The sequence below is a fragment of the Myotis myotis genome, unplaced genomic scaffold (genome assembly GCF_014108235.1).
Source record: "Myotis myotis isolate mMyoMyo1 unplaced genomic scaffold, mMyoMyo1.p scaffold_m19_p_7, whole genome shotgun sequence".
Lineage (NCBI taxonomy): Eukaryota > Metazoa > Chordata > Mammalia > Chiroptera > Vespertilionidae > Myotis > Myotis myotis.
In genome coordinates this window covers 71,194,386-71,206,897 of record NW_023416379.1, presented here as the reverse complement: position 1 = coordinate 71,206,897, position 12,512 = coordinate 71,194,386, and the positions used below count along the sequence as shown (strand labels likewise).

The following is a 12,512-nucleotide window of genomic DNA, read 5'->3' as shown; positions in this document are numbered from 1 at the left end:
TGTCTGCATTCTTGTTCTCTGATGATGCAGTTTCACAATCTTTTTACTTACTTATTTTATATTACTATTTCAAATTAGTCATAGAGCTAAATTTGTATGAGCTATGATTATAATAAATATGTTTACACATTAATCACCTTCATTTTTACCACAGGATCTACCAGATAGTATTCAAGTAGGTGGCAGGATATCACCTCAGACAGTTTGGGATTATGTGGAAAAACTTAAAGCATCAGGAACCAAGGTAAGGAAAACTTTGAGAGAGTATTTGGAAAGTAAACCACTAAGAGTTCTTATGCAAGGTCCCCTGGGGAGGGAACCAGTACGAATTTTAAATCTAAATAATGTGGTTGACAAAACTGAACTAAAGCCATTTGCTAAAGCTCAGAACAGCCCATTATTCCTTTTGTGTTCTTTTTTTCCCCTCCTGATGTGCTTTCTCAGTGACTTCCTCAATGTTTTGGAAGAAATGTTTTAGAGTAAATATTGAGATTCATCCTGGAATTTTACCTTTCTTTGATTATAGACATTTGTTTTAGTGAGAGCACAGGCTAAAACCCTAAAATATAATGCCTCAAAAATACAAAAGTTTATTTTTTTATTATGTTAGGAAGGCCATTCATTCAAGGTGCTTCAGCGGCTCTGGTTCTACAAATTATTCAGGGACCAGCCTCTTCTCTCATTACTTAGCTGGTTCTAAGAGTGTTGTCCTTATCTGCAGCACCAGTGACAAAAATGAAGAATGCCTGTCCAGTTATTTAAAAAAAAAAAATTTGTATTGATTTTTTTTGAGAGAGAGAGAGAGAAACATCGATGTGAGAGCAAAACATCGAGTGGCTGTCTCCTGTTCCCCCACCTCAACCTCACCGCCACAATCCGGGCATATACCCCTGATGAAGAATTTGAACCAGTAACCTCTCGGTGCACGGGGCAACACCCAACCAGCTGAGCCACACTGGCCAGTGCCTGTTCAGACCTAGAAATTGCAAGTATCATTGCAAAGATACTTGCAATTGCAAGAAATTGCAAAGTATCACTGCTAAGAAGGCTGGAAATGTAGTATTGGTTGGCCATGTGCTAGCTAAAAGTTAAGGGCTTCTCTTTGTAATAGGAGGAAAAGAGGGGAATAGATACTAGGAGATCATTAGTAGCCACTTAATAATAATTTCTATTTTTTATCCTTTCTTTAATTCATAGAACAGTACTAAAAGGGAAAAATTAATCATTAGAAGAAGTTGTTTCTCCCTCCAAGGATGATAGTACATAGCATATTATAGACATTTAAAAAATAAATTTTGAGTAAGCAAACAATTTTTTTATCTCTCTCTTAAAATAAGATTAGAAGTCTCTAGTAAGATTAGAAGTAATCCAAAATGGATCTGAAGCTAAAAAGAATATTTTCCAATATAGATTTTAGAATTGAAACTGATAGTATTAGAATACATTTGAACTTTGAAGCTCTAAAAAAATTAACTTTTTTTTGCTGTCACTTTTTCATGACAGCAAAAGTCATGGGAAAGTATTGGGTAGTAGTATTACTCTTATACATTTTGGGAATCCCTCTTGATCTATTCATATATTACTGCCAAACACTGTATATTATGCCTCCATCTTGAACTGACTAAAACATTATACTAGTTGTTACCTCTAAAAGGACAGTTTAGATGATAGACTTTTAATAAGAGGTAGAGCCATAGTTCAGCTCATTCACGTTTTCTATAGGATCTGCATAATTTAAGCTTGTAACAGATCTAGCTTTCCCCATTTTGACAGTATACCTTCGTGAAAAAGAATCCCCCTCCCCTTTTTTTTTTACACTACCAAATTGGGACTCTCTTCTCTGAAACAAAGCCAAGAACCCAGAGGCAAGCACATTGGTACCTGAAGTAAACCAAATGGTTTTCCAAAATATATGGCCTATGTGCATTTGAGGTCTTTTCACCCAGTCCCTTTATTCCTAAATTCAGTCCCTGTAGATTGGATTATCAGTGAATTTGTGGGTATGTGTACATGGTAGGGTGGTGATGGTAGGTGCTATTAATTTGCTGTATGTGGAGAATACAGGCAGCTCTCAGTGGAGGTGTTAACATTGGAAATAAGGATATAGTATCGATATCGAAAGATTTGGGTTTAAAAATCTCTGCCACTGAGAAGTGTGTCATTTTGAACACATTATCTTGGGATGTAATTTCTTATGGGATACCTTTAGTAAGTCCATCAATGGGTCAACAAAGACCTTTTCCCAAGAGTTGTTTTAATATTCTTCTCTACATTTAAGTTGGTATACCACGTTATTTGGTAATCATCATTATACAACTCAACTGGCTGAGAAGTGGTATTTAAAACCAAGCTATCGTTTAGGTTATTATTTTAAACAACCATTTATTTTCTTGAACAGGAAATTTGTGTGGTTCGCTTCACACCTGTAACTGAAGAAGATCAAATTTCTTATACTTTGCTGTTTGCATACTTCAGTAGCAGAAAACGCTATGGAGTAGCTGCTAACAACATGAAGCAGGTTAAAGACATGTACCTTATTCCTTTGGGTGCCACAGATAAAATTCCACACCCTCTCGTGCCTTTTGATGGACCTGGTAGGTATATATTTTAATAGAGTGAATAAAACAAAGTGGGAGGTGGGACCAGAGTGAAAAAACTGACTCTGCTTGTCTTGGGATCCAGGTCTCTGGAGCTGACCCAACAGGGAAGGACACCCACTTAATAGGCTGTAATATGCTAGATGCAAACATTTACACTTTGTTCTATGTCTATGTATTTTTTATTGATATTAGAGAGACGGGAGGGGGGGAGATCCATTGGTTCACTTATTTGTGTATTCAGAGGCTGATTCTTATTGTCCTGACTGGGGATCAACCCCACAAACTTGGCATATTGAGATGATGTTCTACCCAACTAGCTACCCGGCCAGGGCAATTTACCCTTTATTTTAGGAAATTGAAAGTGACTTAATTTATATGTTTTTTATACAGGGCTTGAACTGCATAGACCTAATCTGTTGTTGGGCTTAATTATTCGCCAAAAACTGAAGCGGCAACACAGTGCAAGTGCCAGCCATACTGCTGAGAACTCTGAAAGTGTACCGGTAGCATTGCCACCTGAAAAAAAAAGTAAAATGGAAGTTTCCACAGAGGAGGCACCAGAGGAAGAAAATGACTTTTTCAATTCTTTCACAACTGTATTACACAAGCAGAGAACTAAGCCTCAGCAAGCTGTTCAAGAAGACCTTCCAGCTGTAGTGGAACCTTTAGTGGAAGTCACCAAACAGGAGCCACCAAAACCTTTAAGATTCCTTCCTGGAGTATTGATTGGCTGGGAAAATCAGCCTTCCACTCTGGAATTAGCAAATAAGCCTCTTCCTGTGGACGACATACTTCAGAGCCTTTTGGGCACTACTGGTGAAGTATATGAACAGGCTCAGTCAGTGACAGAACAAAACACTATCAACGAAATTCCATTTATCAGTGAGCAAGCTGACCCCAAAGCAGAGAACGTAGATAAAGTAGAAGCAATGGATGGTGAAGCTAAGGAGGTAAAGGGTAAAGTAGATAATCTTTCAGAATCTTCAGGTAATTCAGTACCAGTAGACGAAGAAACCCCGGCAACGGGGCCCTCCTCCATTTCTCCTGGACCTTCAGCGAGTCTTAGTCTCAGAGGCAAACCACCAGATGTTTCTACAGAAGCTTTCCTAACAAATTTATCCATTCAGTCAAAACAAGAGGAAGCTGTGGAGAGTAAAGAGAGACCATTAAAAAGACAGCTGCTGCAAGATCAGGAGAATAATTTGCAAGATAATCAGACTTCAGATACTAGTTCTCCATGCAGGTTGAATATAGGAAAAGGAAACACAGAGGGTAGTGTGAGTGGCAGTGAAAACCTTGTTGCCAACACAGCCAAGTCCCCACAGTTTATCAATCTAAAAAGGGATCCTAGGCAGGCAGCAGGACGAAGTCAGCAGGTAACTGCTTCAGAAAGCAAAGAAGGAGATAGTTGCGGGAATGGAGAAAAGCACACCCCGCCCGGGCCGTCACACAAGGAGCACTTACCAGAACAAACCAATGTAGAGGAAAAGTTGTCTTCCGTAGAGAAAAACTCAAGTGCTCAGCAGAGTGATAATTCAGGGGTTGCACAAAACTTGGCATCAGAAGACAAACACACTTCGCAAACAGAACAAGCAAAACCCTCAGAGGAGAATATTTCAATGCAAAATATTGAAACTGTGCACCCGTTTCGAAGAGGATCGGCAGCAACAACATCTCATTTTGAAGTTGAAAACACAACTCAATCAGAATTTCCTTCTAAAAGCATCAACTTTACCTCCAGAAGCAGCAGTCCCAGAGCAAGTGCAAACTTTTCACCCATGAGGCCACAGCAACCGAACCTTCAGCATCTCAAGTCTAGTCCCCCTGGATTTCCATTTCCGGGGCCTCCTAATTTTCCCCCACAAGGCATGTTTGGATTTCCACCACATTTGCCACCCCCATTACTCCCCCCTCCCGGCTTTGGCTTTGCTCAAAATCCCATAGTTCCCTGGCCACCTGTTCACCTGACAGGCCAACCTCAACGTATGATGGGTCCCCTTTCACAAACATCAAGATACGTAGGCCCACAGAATTTTTACCAGGCTAAAGACATTCGAAGACCAGAAAGGCGCCATAGTGACCCTTGGGGTAATAGGCAAGACCAACAGCAACTGGATAGGTCCTTTAATAGGGGCAAAGGGGATCGCCAGAGATTTTATAGTGATTCACACCACGTGAAGAGAGAGCGACATGAAAAGGAATGGGAGCAAGAATCTGAAAGGCATAGACGCAGAGACAGATCCCAAGACAAGGACAGAGACAGGAAAAGCAGGGAGGAAGGGCACAAAGAAAAAGAGAGGCCACGGTTGTCACACAGCGATCGTGGAACAGATGGAAAAGCAAGCAGAGATGGTAAGAAACCAGACAAACCTAAAAGTGAAGACCATGAAAAGGACAAAGAACGAGAGAAAAGTAAACATAGAGAAGGAGAAAAGGACAGAGATAGGTACCACAAAGATAGGGACCACACTGACAGAGCTAAAAGCAAAAGGTAAAATCTGCCAGCTGTTTCAAGATTACTCTTAAGTCAATGTTAAATGTTGCATCTTAAAAACTTTGCCTGCTAGGATTGTGCCATCTTTCAGACTTACTATTGGTGGTTTGCAGAACAATAAATTCCATGTGTTGGTGCGGAGTGCTCTGTACCAGTGCTCATCGTCCCTTCATACCAACTGTCCTAGTTATAGGAATATTTTTAAAAGTTTTACATTGCTGTATATTCAAAGATTTGTTTTATTAATATGCAATAAAGGCTTAGAAATTTTAGTTTTATTCCTTAATTGGTAAATATAGTTAACTCTGGAATATATTTACTGCCTCTAGTGAATGTTCTTTATGACTAATTTGAGAGTAATGTGTACTCTGTAAGTTTGTTTTAAATTGCACTGTTTTTAAAGAAACTAGAGAAGCAACACAAAGACAAGCAACTTCATAATCAGATTATATTAATCAGTTTATTGGGCAGTTTCTGATCAAGAATCAGAAGCCCAAGGAGAACATTTACTGCTTTAATCTGCACTCCCTGAAGGCATTTATTACCATGTATATGACAGCTTTGTGGTAGACCAGTAGTTTCCTTTTCCTTTTTGCCTCTTCAGGAACTTGAATACTTAAGCTTGTACATGATCTTGTGTTTTGCTATCCTTTTTACTGTAAAATGTAAATATTTTAAGGGATATTTTGATTCTAAATATGATAAAAAGAATTTCTCACCTATTTTGTGTGTGTGATTTGAAATTCAGTAAAAGAATTTCTTCTCTAAAACTTTGATTACTTTCATACTTTTTTTTTTACTCAGCCAAGTACATACATACAGGCATAGCTATCTGTGTCAGACATTAGGTGAAGGGAAAACCTCACCTATTAGAGGTTTCTGATAAAAATCATGTTCTGAAGGGGTAGAATTTTGAACTACCAATGAAAAACTGCAGCGAGTAGCCCATTTTGTAGGTATGTTTCTGAAGACTTGTCACTCTCAAAATCTGGTACGCCGACTAATCATGGTGATTAGAAATTTACGAGAAACGTGTTGTGAATCTCTTTGTAAAATGTGTAATTAACCCTAATTTGTTTTGGAGGTAACTGCAGTTTTGCTTGAAATAGAAAGCATATGGAGGCTATTGTTAATTCAAATATAAAGTTATTTACAATTTAAACTACACATTGTATTGATATAATTTAAAGCAGTGGCTACCACGTGATTAATACTTGAGGCCAACAAAAAAAAGAGAAACCGGTATTTTTACTTACCTATATTAAAGAAGAAAAATATAAATGGCTTCACAAAATTAAGAAGGTAATGTTTAATTTCCTAAAAAGTCCAAGGATTAGAGTTAAAAATAGGTTTGAAATGGAATCAACTTTGTTATTCTCTCTGGCGAAAGAAGGAGTGGAAATTTAAAACCATACATTTTGTCTAATTTCAACAATTTCCATCTTTTTTGTCATCCTTATTCTCTGAAGTTTTTCATCATAAAAGTTCTGAAACAGAAGACTTGTATTTAAATAAAATTTGTTTAATTTTGGTCTGCTTTTCTTTTGGAAACTAACTTACTTAAAAACAGTGTAAACAAAACTTAATTTGGTAGGTCATCTTTTGTATAATCAGGAAAAAATTGTCAGGAATTCCCCCTGCCACTCCCCCCACCCCCCCCCCCCCCAAAAAAAAACCCACCTAACCCAAATCCTCCAAAATTAGCCTTTTGATTTCAAATATGTATGTTTGTTTAGTAAATCTGATTTTACTGATCTGGTAGGAGGTTGTTCAGACACCAGATTTTTTTTTGCAAAGTACAAGAATGGGTTAACCAGTGAAGAAAACCTTAACGTCAGTTTTGCTTGCCTCTTAACTGGTTCCTTACACATATTGTTGTGATGCTTACTTTAAAGTTATTTATTCATATCTCATTGGATCTTGTCACATCCTGTATAGGCCCCTATTAGTGATAACCATCTCCTGGGATTATGGGACTACTAAGGATTCGAACCATGTCTCCTAACCCCTGGTTCACTGAAACTGGCAAGTAGGGAGAGTATGGGCATATGGACTCGCTAAGTTCTGAGGAATGTAGGGGGAAATAAGAAAAGTTTTCAATGAGTAGTAGATCCAAAGCCATTCTCTGTCCTTAAGTTTCAAAGCCAGCCTTCTACAAACTAGCGAGTTATATGAAGTTCGTTACTTCTGTTTTAAGAAAAACTTGCTCTTTGAAAAGTTTGATGCCAGACAGTTTTATACATACCTCTGTTGAAATAAAATGTACTAGGGTGACTCAGTATCTATAAAGTCCACCCTTTGTGGCAACAACAAAGCCTCCACAAACCCTCTGTTGCAAACCTTGTGCCGAGTGCTTTATGTAAACCTTGTTCAGCCTGAAAGGTAAAGGCTTATATTAGAACTGAGGAAACTGGTGCTTGGAAAGGTTAGACTGCTGTGATCAGGACTGGGATTCTAGCTCAGTTTCATTTTTCTCCAAAGTCATTATGTGTGGCAGCTGTGCTCTGAGAATTGAGAGCAGGAGGGACAAGCCTGGTTATTGTATACCTTTCCCAGCCCTTTCCTCCCCATTCTGCTATCTGAAACCCTTTACAGAGCAATCCATTCCTCAAAAGTAACCAAAATCATGTGGGTTCTCTTGTATAGATTTATAAAGTTTATTTTCATCTCAAATCCTAATTCTGCAGCCCTTATTTTCTATTGCTGTTACGACAAACTTATTACAAAGTTGGTGGCTTAAAACCACACAAATTTATTCCCTTAACACTGCTGTAAATCAGAAGTCTGCTGTGGGTCTCAGTGGGTTGAGATCAAGATGTCTCAGAGTGTGCATTTCCTGGAGGCTTAGAGGAGAATCCATTTTCTTGCTTTTTCCAGCTTCCAGGGGCCATGGATTTTCCTTGCCTTACGGTTCTTTCCTCCATCTTCAAAGCCAACAACATGGGCCTGAGTCTCAAATTGCTGTCGCTGAGGCTCCCTCTTTACCGTAAAGGACCCTTGTGATTCCTGGGGCCCACCTAGCTAAGCCAAGGTGGCACCTAAATTCCATCTGTGACCTTAATTCCCCTTTGCCATGTAATCTAACATATTTACAGGTTCCAGGTATTTGGATGTGGACAACTTTGGGGGCCGTTCCACTCATCACAGCTCTTGACTCACTAATTGTAGCTCAGTTGTGGGTGAAATAATAAATCTTAAAAATTGGGAGTTATAAAACATCTAAGGCCATAGTACAGTGGTGGCGAACCTGTGACACGTGAACTCATTTTTTTGGTTGATTTTTCTTTGTTACATAGCATTTAAATATATAAAATGAATATCAAAAATACAAGTCTTGCCGAAACCGGTTTGGCTCAGTGGATAGAGCGTCGGCCTGCGGACTGAAAGGTCCCAGGTTCGATTCCGGTCAAGGGCATGTACCTGGGTTGCGGGCACATCCCCAGTAGGAGATGTGCAGGAGGCGGCTGATCGATGTTTCTCTCCCATCGATGTTTCTAACTCTCTATCTCTCTCCCTTCCTCTCTGTAAAAAATCAATAAAATATATTTAAAAAAAAAAATACAAGTCTTTGTTTTACTATGGTTGCAAATATCAAAAAATTTATATGTGACACGGCACCAGAGTTAAGTTAGGGTTTTTCAAAATGCTGACACGCCGAGCTCAAAAGGTTCGCCATCACTGCCATAGTAAGTATGTTTAGATGTTAAGGAAAATAATGCCAATAATAGAGAAGAGAATGGCTTAACAGCTTTCTTGCTATAAGATGTGTATCTTTAAAAGTTAGATTTCATTATCACTATCAAGGAAGTTTTTTAGAGCAGTTATCCTTATGATCTTAATATCTCAAGAGTGAAATGACCAAAACGGATAAAGGTCTGAGTTTTTCAGGAAACACTGGGTAGAGTTGTAGTTTCTTTTACAAACAAACAAAACCCTCTTTGAATCAATATATAGACATTCTGGAATCCCACCTCCTATTTTGCTCACACACTTTTCAATGTTAAGAATGGTATGTCTGGCAGCAATAGTGCCGAAGTTCTCAGCTTTAGTTCTCGGGCCTTCCAAGAATGTCTATCGCTTCCTGATTGCAAAAATAAGGCAAAAAAAATTACCTGTAAAGTTCTTCAAATGACTTACCTAGTGTCTTTGTATAGGCTGGAGCCCATGCAGGCAGATTTTGCATTAAGACGTTAAACTGCACCAGTCCTCTTTGTAAATTCTCCGTTTAACAGATAATTACTGTTTTTCCTTTTAAACGTCACATGCTGATTGTTAGTAAGTTCTCTGCTCCACAGTCCTGTCTATTAGTGCTTTGTATCAGTCATGTGTTGTCAGTTGCTTTCTTGTGTTGTCAGTGGCAAAATTATTATAAATATCAAACAAAATGTTAAGTAACAACAGCAATAATGGTGGTGGAGTACAGGTGGGGTGAAAATGCTATTCACAATTATATCCATCACTGATATTGGGCAAAACTGAGTTTCTCAAGTTATCCTTTAACAGTACAGATATCAAGAAAATAATTTACAATGGCTTTATTTAGAACCTATTTTTATGCCCAATTTTGAGACATGTAGACTTGACTTTCAGTATTTTACACATTAGGATATTTGCCGTCATATTTGTAAGTGATATTTATATGTTATTTAAAAATAGTTATAAAAACCAATATTTATTGATGACAATGTAGAAGATAAGGATTTAGCTCTCACCAGCCAACTCCTTTCCCCACCTTCCACCTTCCCACATTCATGTAATTTTTAAGTCAATATTCAAACTTCACATTGCCGATCATGTGTTATAGCTGAGCTATGTAATAGAATATTTTCTTATGTAATTTTCTTTTTAATAACATTTGCTTATTTTATTTTTCTTTGTGTATATCAATAATTCATTCCCGAAAATGAAACTAAGATGGCATAGATAAACACCGGGAAATTGCTGCCTCCCACAACAATTGAAAAATCTTCTAGGAACACAAAACGGACATCATCCAGAACTACTGGAAGGCTGGCTGAGTGTAAATTCTACAACTAGAAGGAAAGAAAAGCACACTGAGAGCCAGAGGAGCTGCGGAAGTAAAGTGCAGAGGTACGGGGGCGCGCACGCGCGGAAAAGGGCTGGCACCTGAGGACTCGGCTGTCTTTTTGAACCCGTAGGGAGTCACAAGCTCCTGACGGCTCTGAACTCCGGTTCTGGGAAGTCTCTGGGGACCCAGGACTCATACGGGGAGAAACTGGACTGTCTGGCAGCGGGCGAACTTGAGGGCGGCTTTCCCTCAGAGGTGCTTGCAGCCGTTACTGGGACACTGAGACGTGCGACTCCTTAGGGCAGGGCTAAGGATTCGCCATAGCTGCTTGCTCCGCCCTTTGATTCCTTGAGACCCCGCCCCACCCAGGCTGCGGCAGAGACTTTTGCATATGAATGCCCCGGCCCTTTGCAACCTGATAATTACCTAACTGCAGCCGGGCCAGACAGACACAGAACTTCCAAGAGAAGGCCCAAGGCCCCACAGCGGCTTGCATTGCTTCACAGCTGAGCCGCATCAGGGCACCTCCAAACTCCAAAAAAGGAAGGGGAATCTGCAGTTCTCTCCGTAGCTCCTGCTGTGTAACCGCAGGCAGAGGCTAAATTAGCACCTCCTTAGATCCAAGAGCTACTGTACCCAGTGGTCAGAGGGAGACCATCCAGATCACAACTCCTCAGATCCATAAGGGACACACTCAGGGTGCAGACTCAGTGAGCACCAAAACCCCACTGAAGCAAGTCTTGCCCCAGAAGGGTGTCTCCAGCACAGAAGTTCTCCCACTGTAGACACAGCTGATTCTCACTGCTAATTGGCCTGGAGGTCAATTCCTCCCAGTGATCCTACAACAACCAAGGCATAACTACAACAAGACTGTGCACAAAGCCCACAAGGGGTGCACCAAGAGTGTCCACCTCAGGTAACTGGGGAGGCTGAGACACTGGGCCCTACAGGACACCTAGCACACAAAGCCACTCTATCAACACAGGGAAGCAGCCAAAATGCGGAGACAAAGAAACAGGTCACAAATGGCAGAAATGGAGGAAAGCAAACGACTGGATATAGAGTTCAAGGCCACGTTTATAAGGTTTTTCAAGAATTTTATGGAAACTGCCGATAAATTTAGTGAGTCCCTCAATAAGTATAGTGAGACCCTGGAGGACATGAAAAAGGACCAACTAGAAATTAAGCATACACTGACTGAAATAAAGAATAATTTACAGAGATCCAACAGCAGACAAGAGGATCCCAAGAATCAAGTCAAAGATTTGAAATACAAAGAAACAAAAAATACCCAACCGAAAAAGAAAAGAGATTCCAAAAATATGAAGATAGTGTAAGGAGCCTCTGGGACAACTTCAAGCGTACCAACATCAGAATTATAGGGGTACCAGAAGAAGAGAGAGGGCAAGATATTGAAAACCTATTTGAAGAAATAATGACAGAAAACTTCCCCTACCTGGTGAAAGAAATAGACTTACAAGTCCAGGAAGCACAGAGAAGCCCAAGCAAAAGGAATCCAAAGAGGACCACACCAAGACACATCATAATTAAAATGCCAAGAGCAAAAGACAAAGAATCTTAAAAGCAGCAAGAGAAAGACAGTCAGTTACCTACAAGGGAGTACCCATACGACTGTCAGCTGATTTCTCAACAGAAACCATGCAGGCCAGAAGAGAGTGGCAAGAAATATTCAAAGTGATGAATAGCAAGAACCTGCAACCAAGATTACTTTATCCAGCAAAGCTATCATTCAGAATAGAAGGTCAGATAAAGAGCTTCACGGATAAGAAAAAGCTAAAGGAGTTCATCACCACCAAACCAGCATTATATGAAATGCTGAAAGGTATTCTTTAAGAAGAGGAAGAAGAAAAAGGAACTCTTACCATTTGCCACAGCATGGATGGAACTTGAGAGCGGATAAATACCACATGATCTCACTCATTTGTGGAATATAATGAACAACATAAACTGATGAACAAGGTCTGATCCAGAGACGGAGGGCATTGATTGGACTGTCGGGCCTTGGAGGGAAGGTAGGGGAGGGTGGGGGTAAGGGGGAAAGATCAACCAAAGGACTTACATGCAAGCATATAGGCCTAACCAATGGACACGGACAACGGGGGGGTGAGGGCATGAGGGGGGGGGTAGAGGGTAACGTGGGGACAAGGACACATGTAATATCTTAATAAAAAATATATTAAAAAAATAGATAAAAATAATTCATTCCCACCTAAATTTTATTTAAAAAAATTCACAGATGAATAAACACTAAATGAATTAATGAATGAACTAATGGAGTCAAAATTTAGCAATCAACATACTTACAGATAAATTGGATGTCGGAAAAACAACCAGAATCTTTCTTTAGTTATATAAGCTTATAAAAGTG

At 39.6% G+C, this 12,512-nt stretch overlaps 1 protein-coding gene across 10 annotated transcripts in view; it reads left to right on the top strand.

Annotated features, from left to right (window-relative positions):
- Nucleotides 1-6,631, top strand: part of PHF3 (PHD finger protein 3) — a 96,195-nt gene extending 89,564 nt beyond the window's left edge. For 7 of the 10 annotated variants that reach the window (XM_036317826.1, XM_036317820.1, XM_036317821.1 and 4 more), the window contains 3 exons: nt 155-244; nt 2,399-2,594; nt 2,991-6,631. In XM_036317826.1, the coding sequence (XP_036173719.1) occupies nt 155-244; nt 2,399-2,594; nt 2,991-5,095 (2,391 nt within the window). In that variant the 3' untranslated portion in view covers nt 5,096-6,631. The remainder of the gene's footprint in view (nt 1-154; nt 245-2,398; nt 2,595-2,990) is intronic. The other 3 variants (XM_036317819.1, XM_036317827.1, XM_036317818.1) reach the window with 2 other exon arrangements.
- Nucleotides 6,632-12,512: the final 5,881 nt, after the last annotated feature.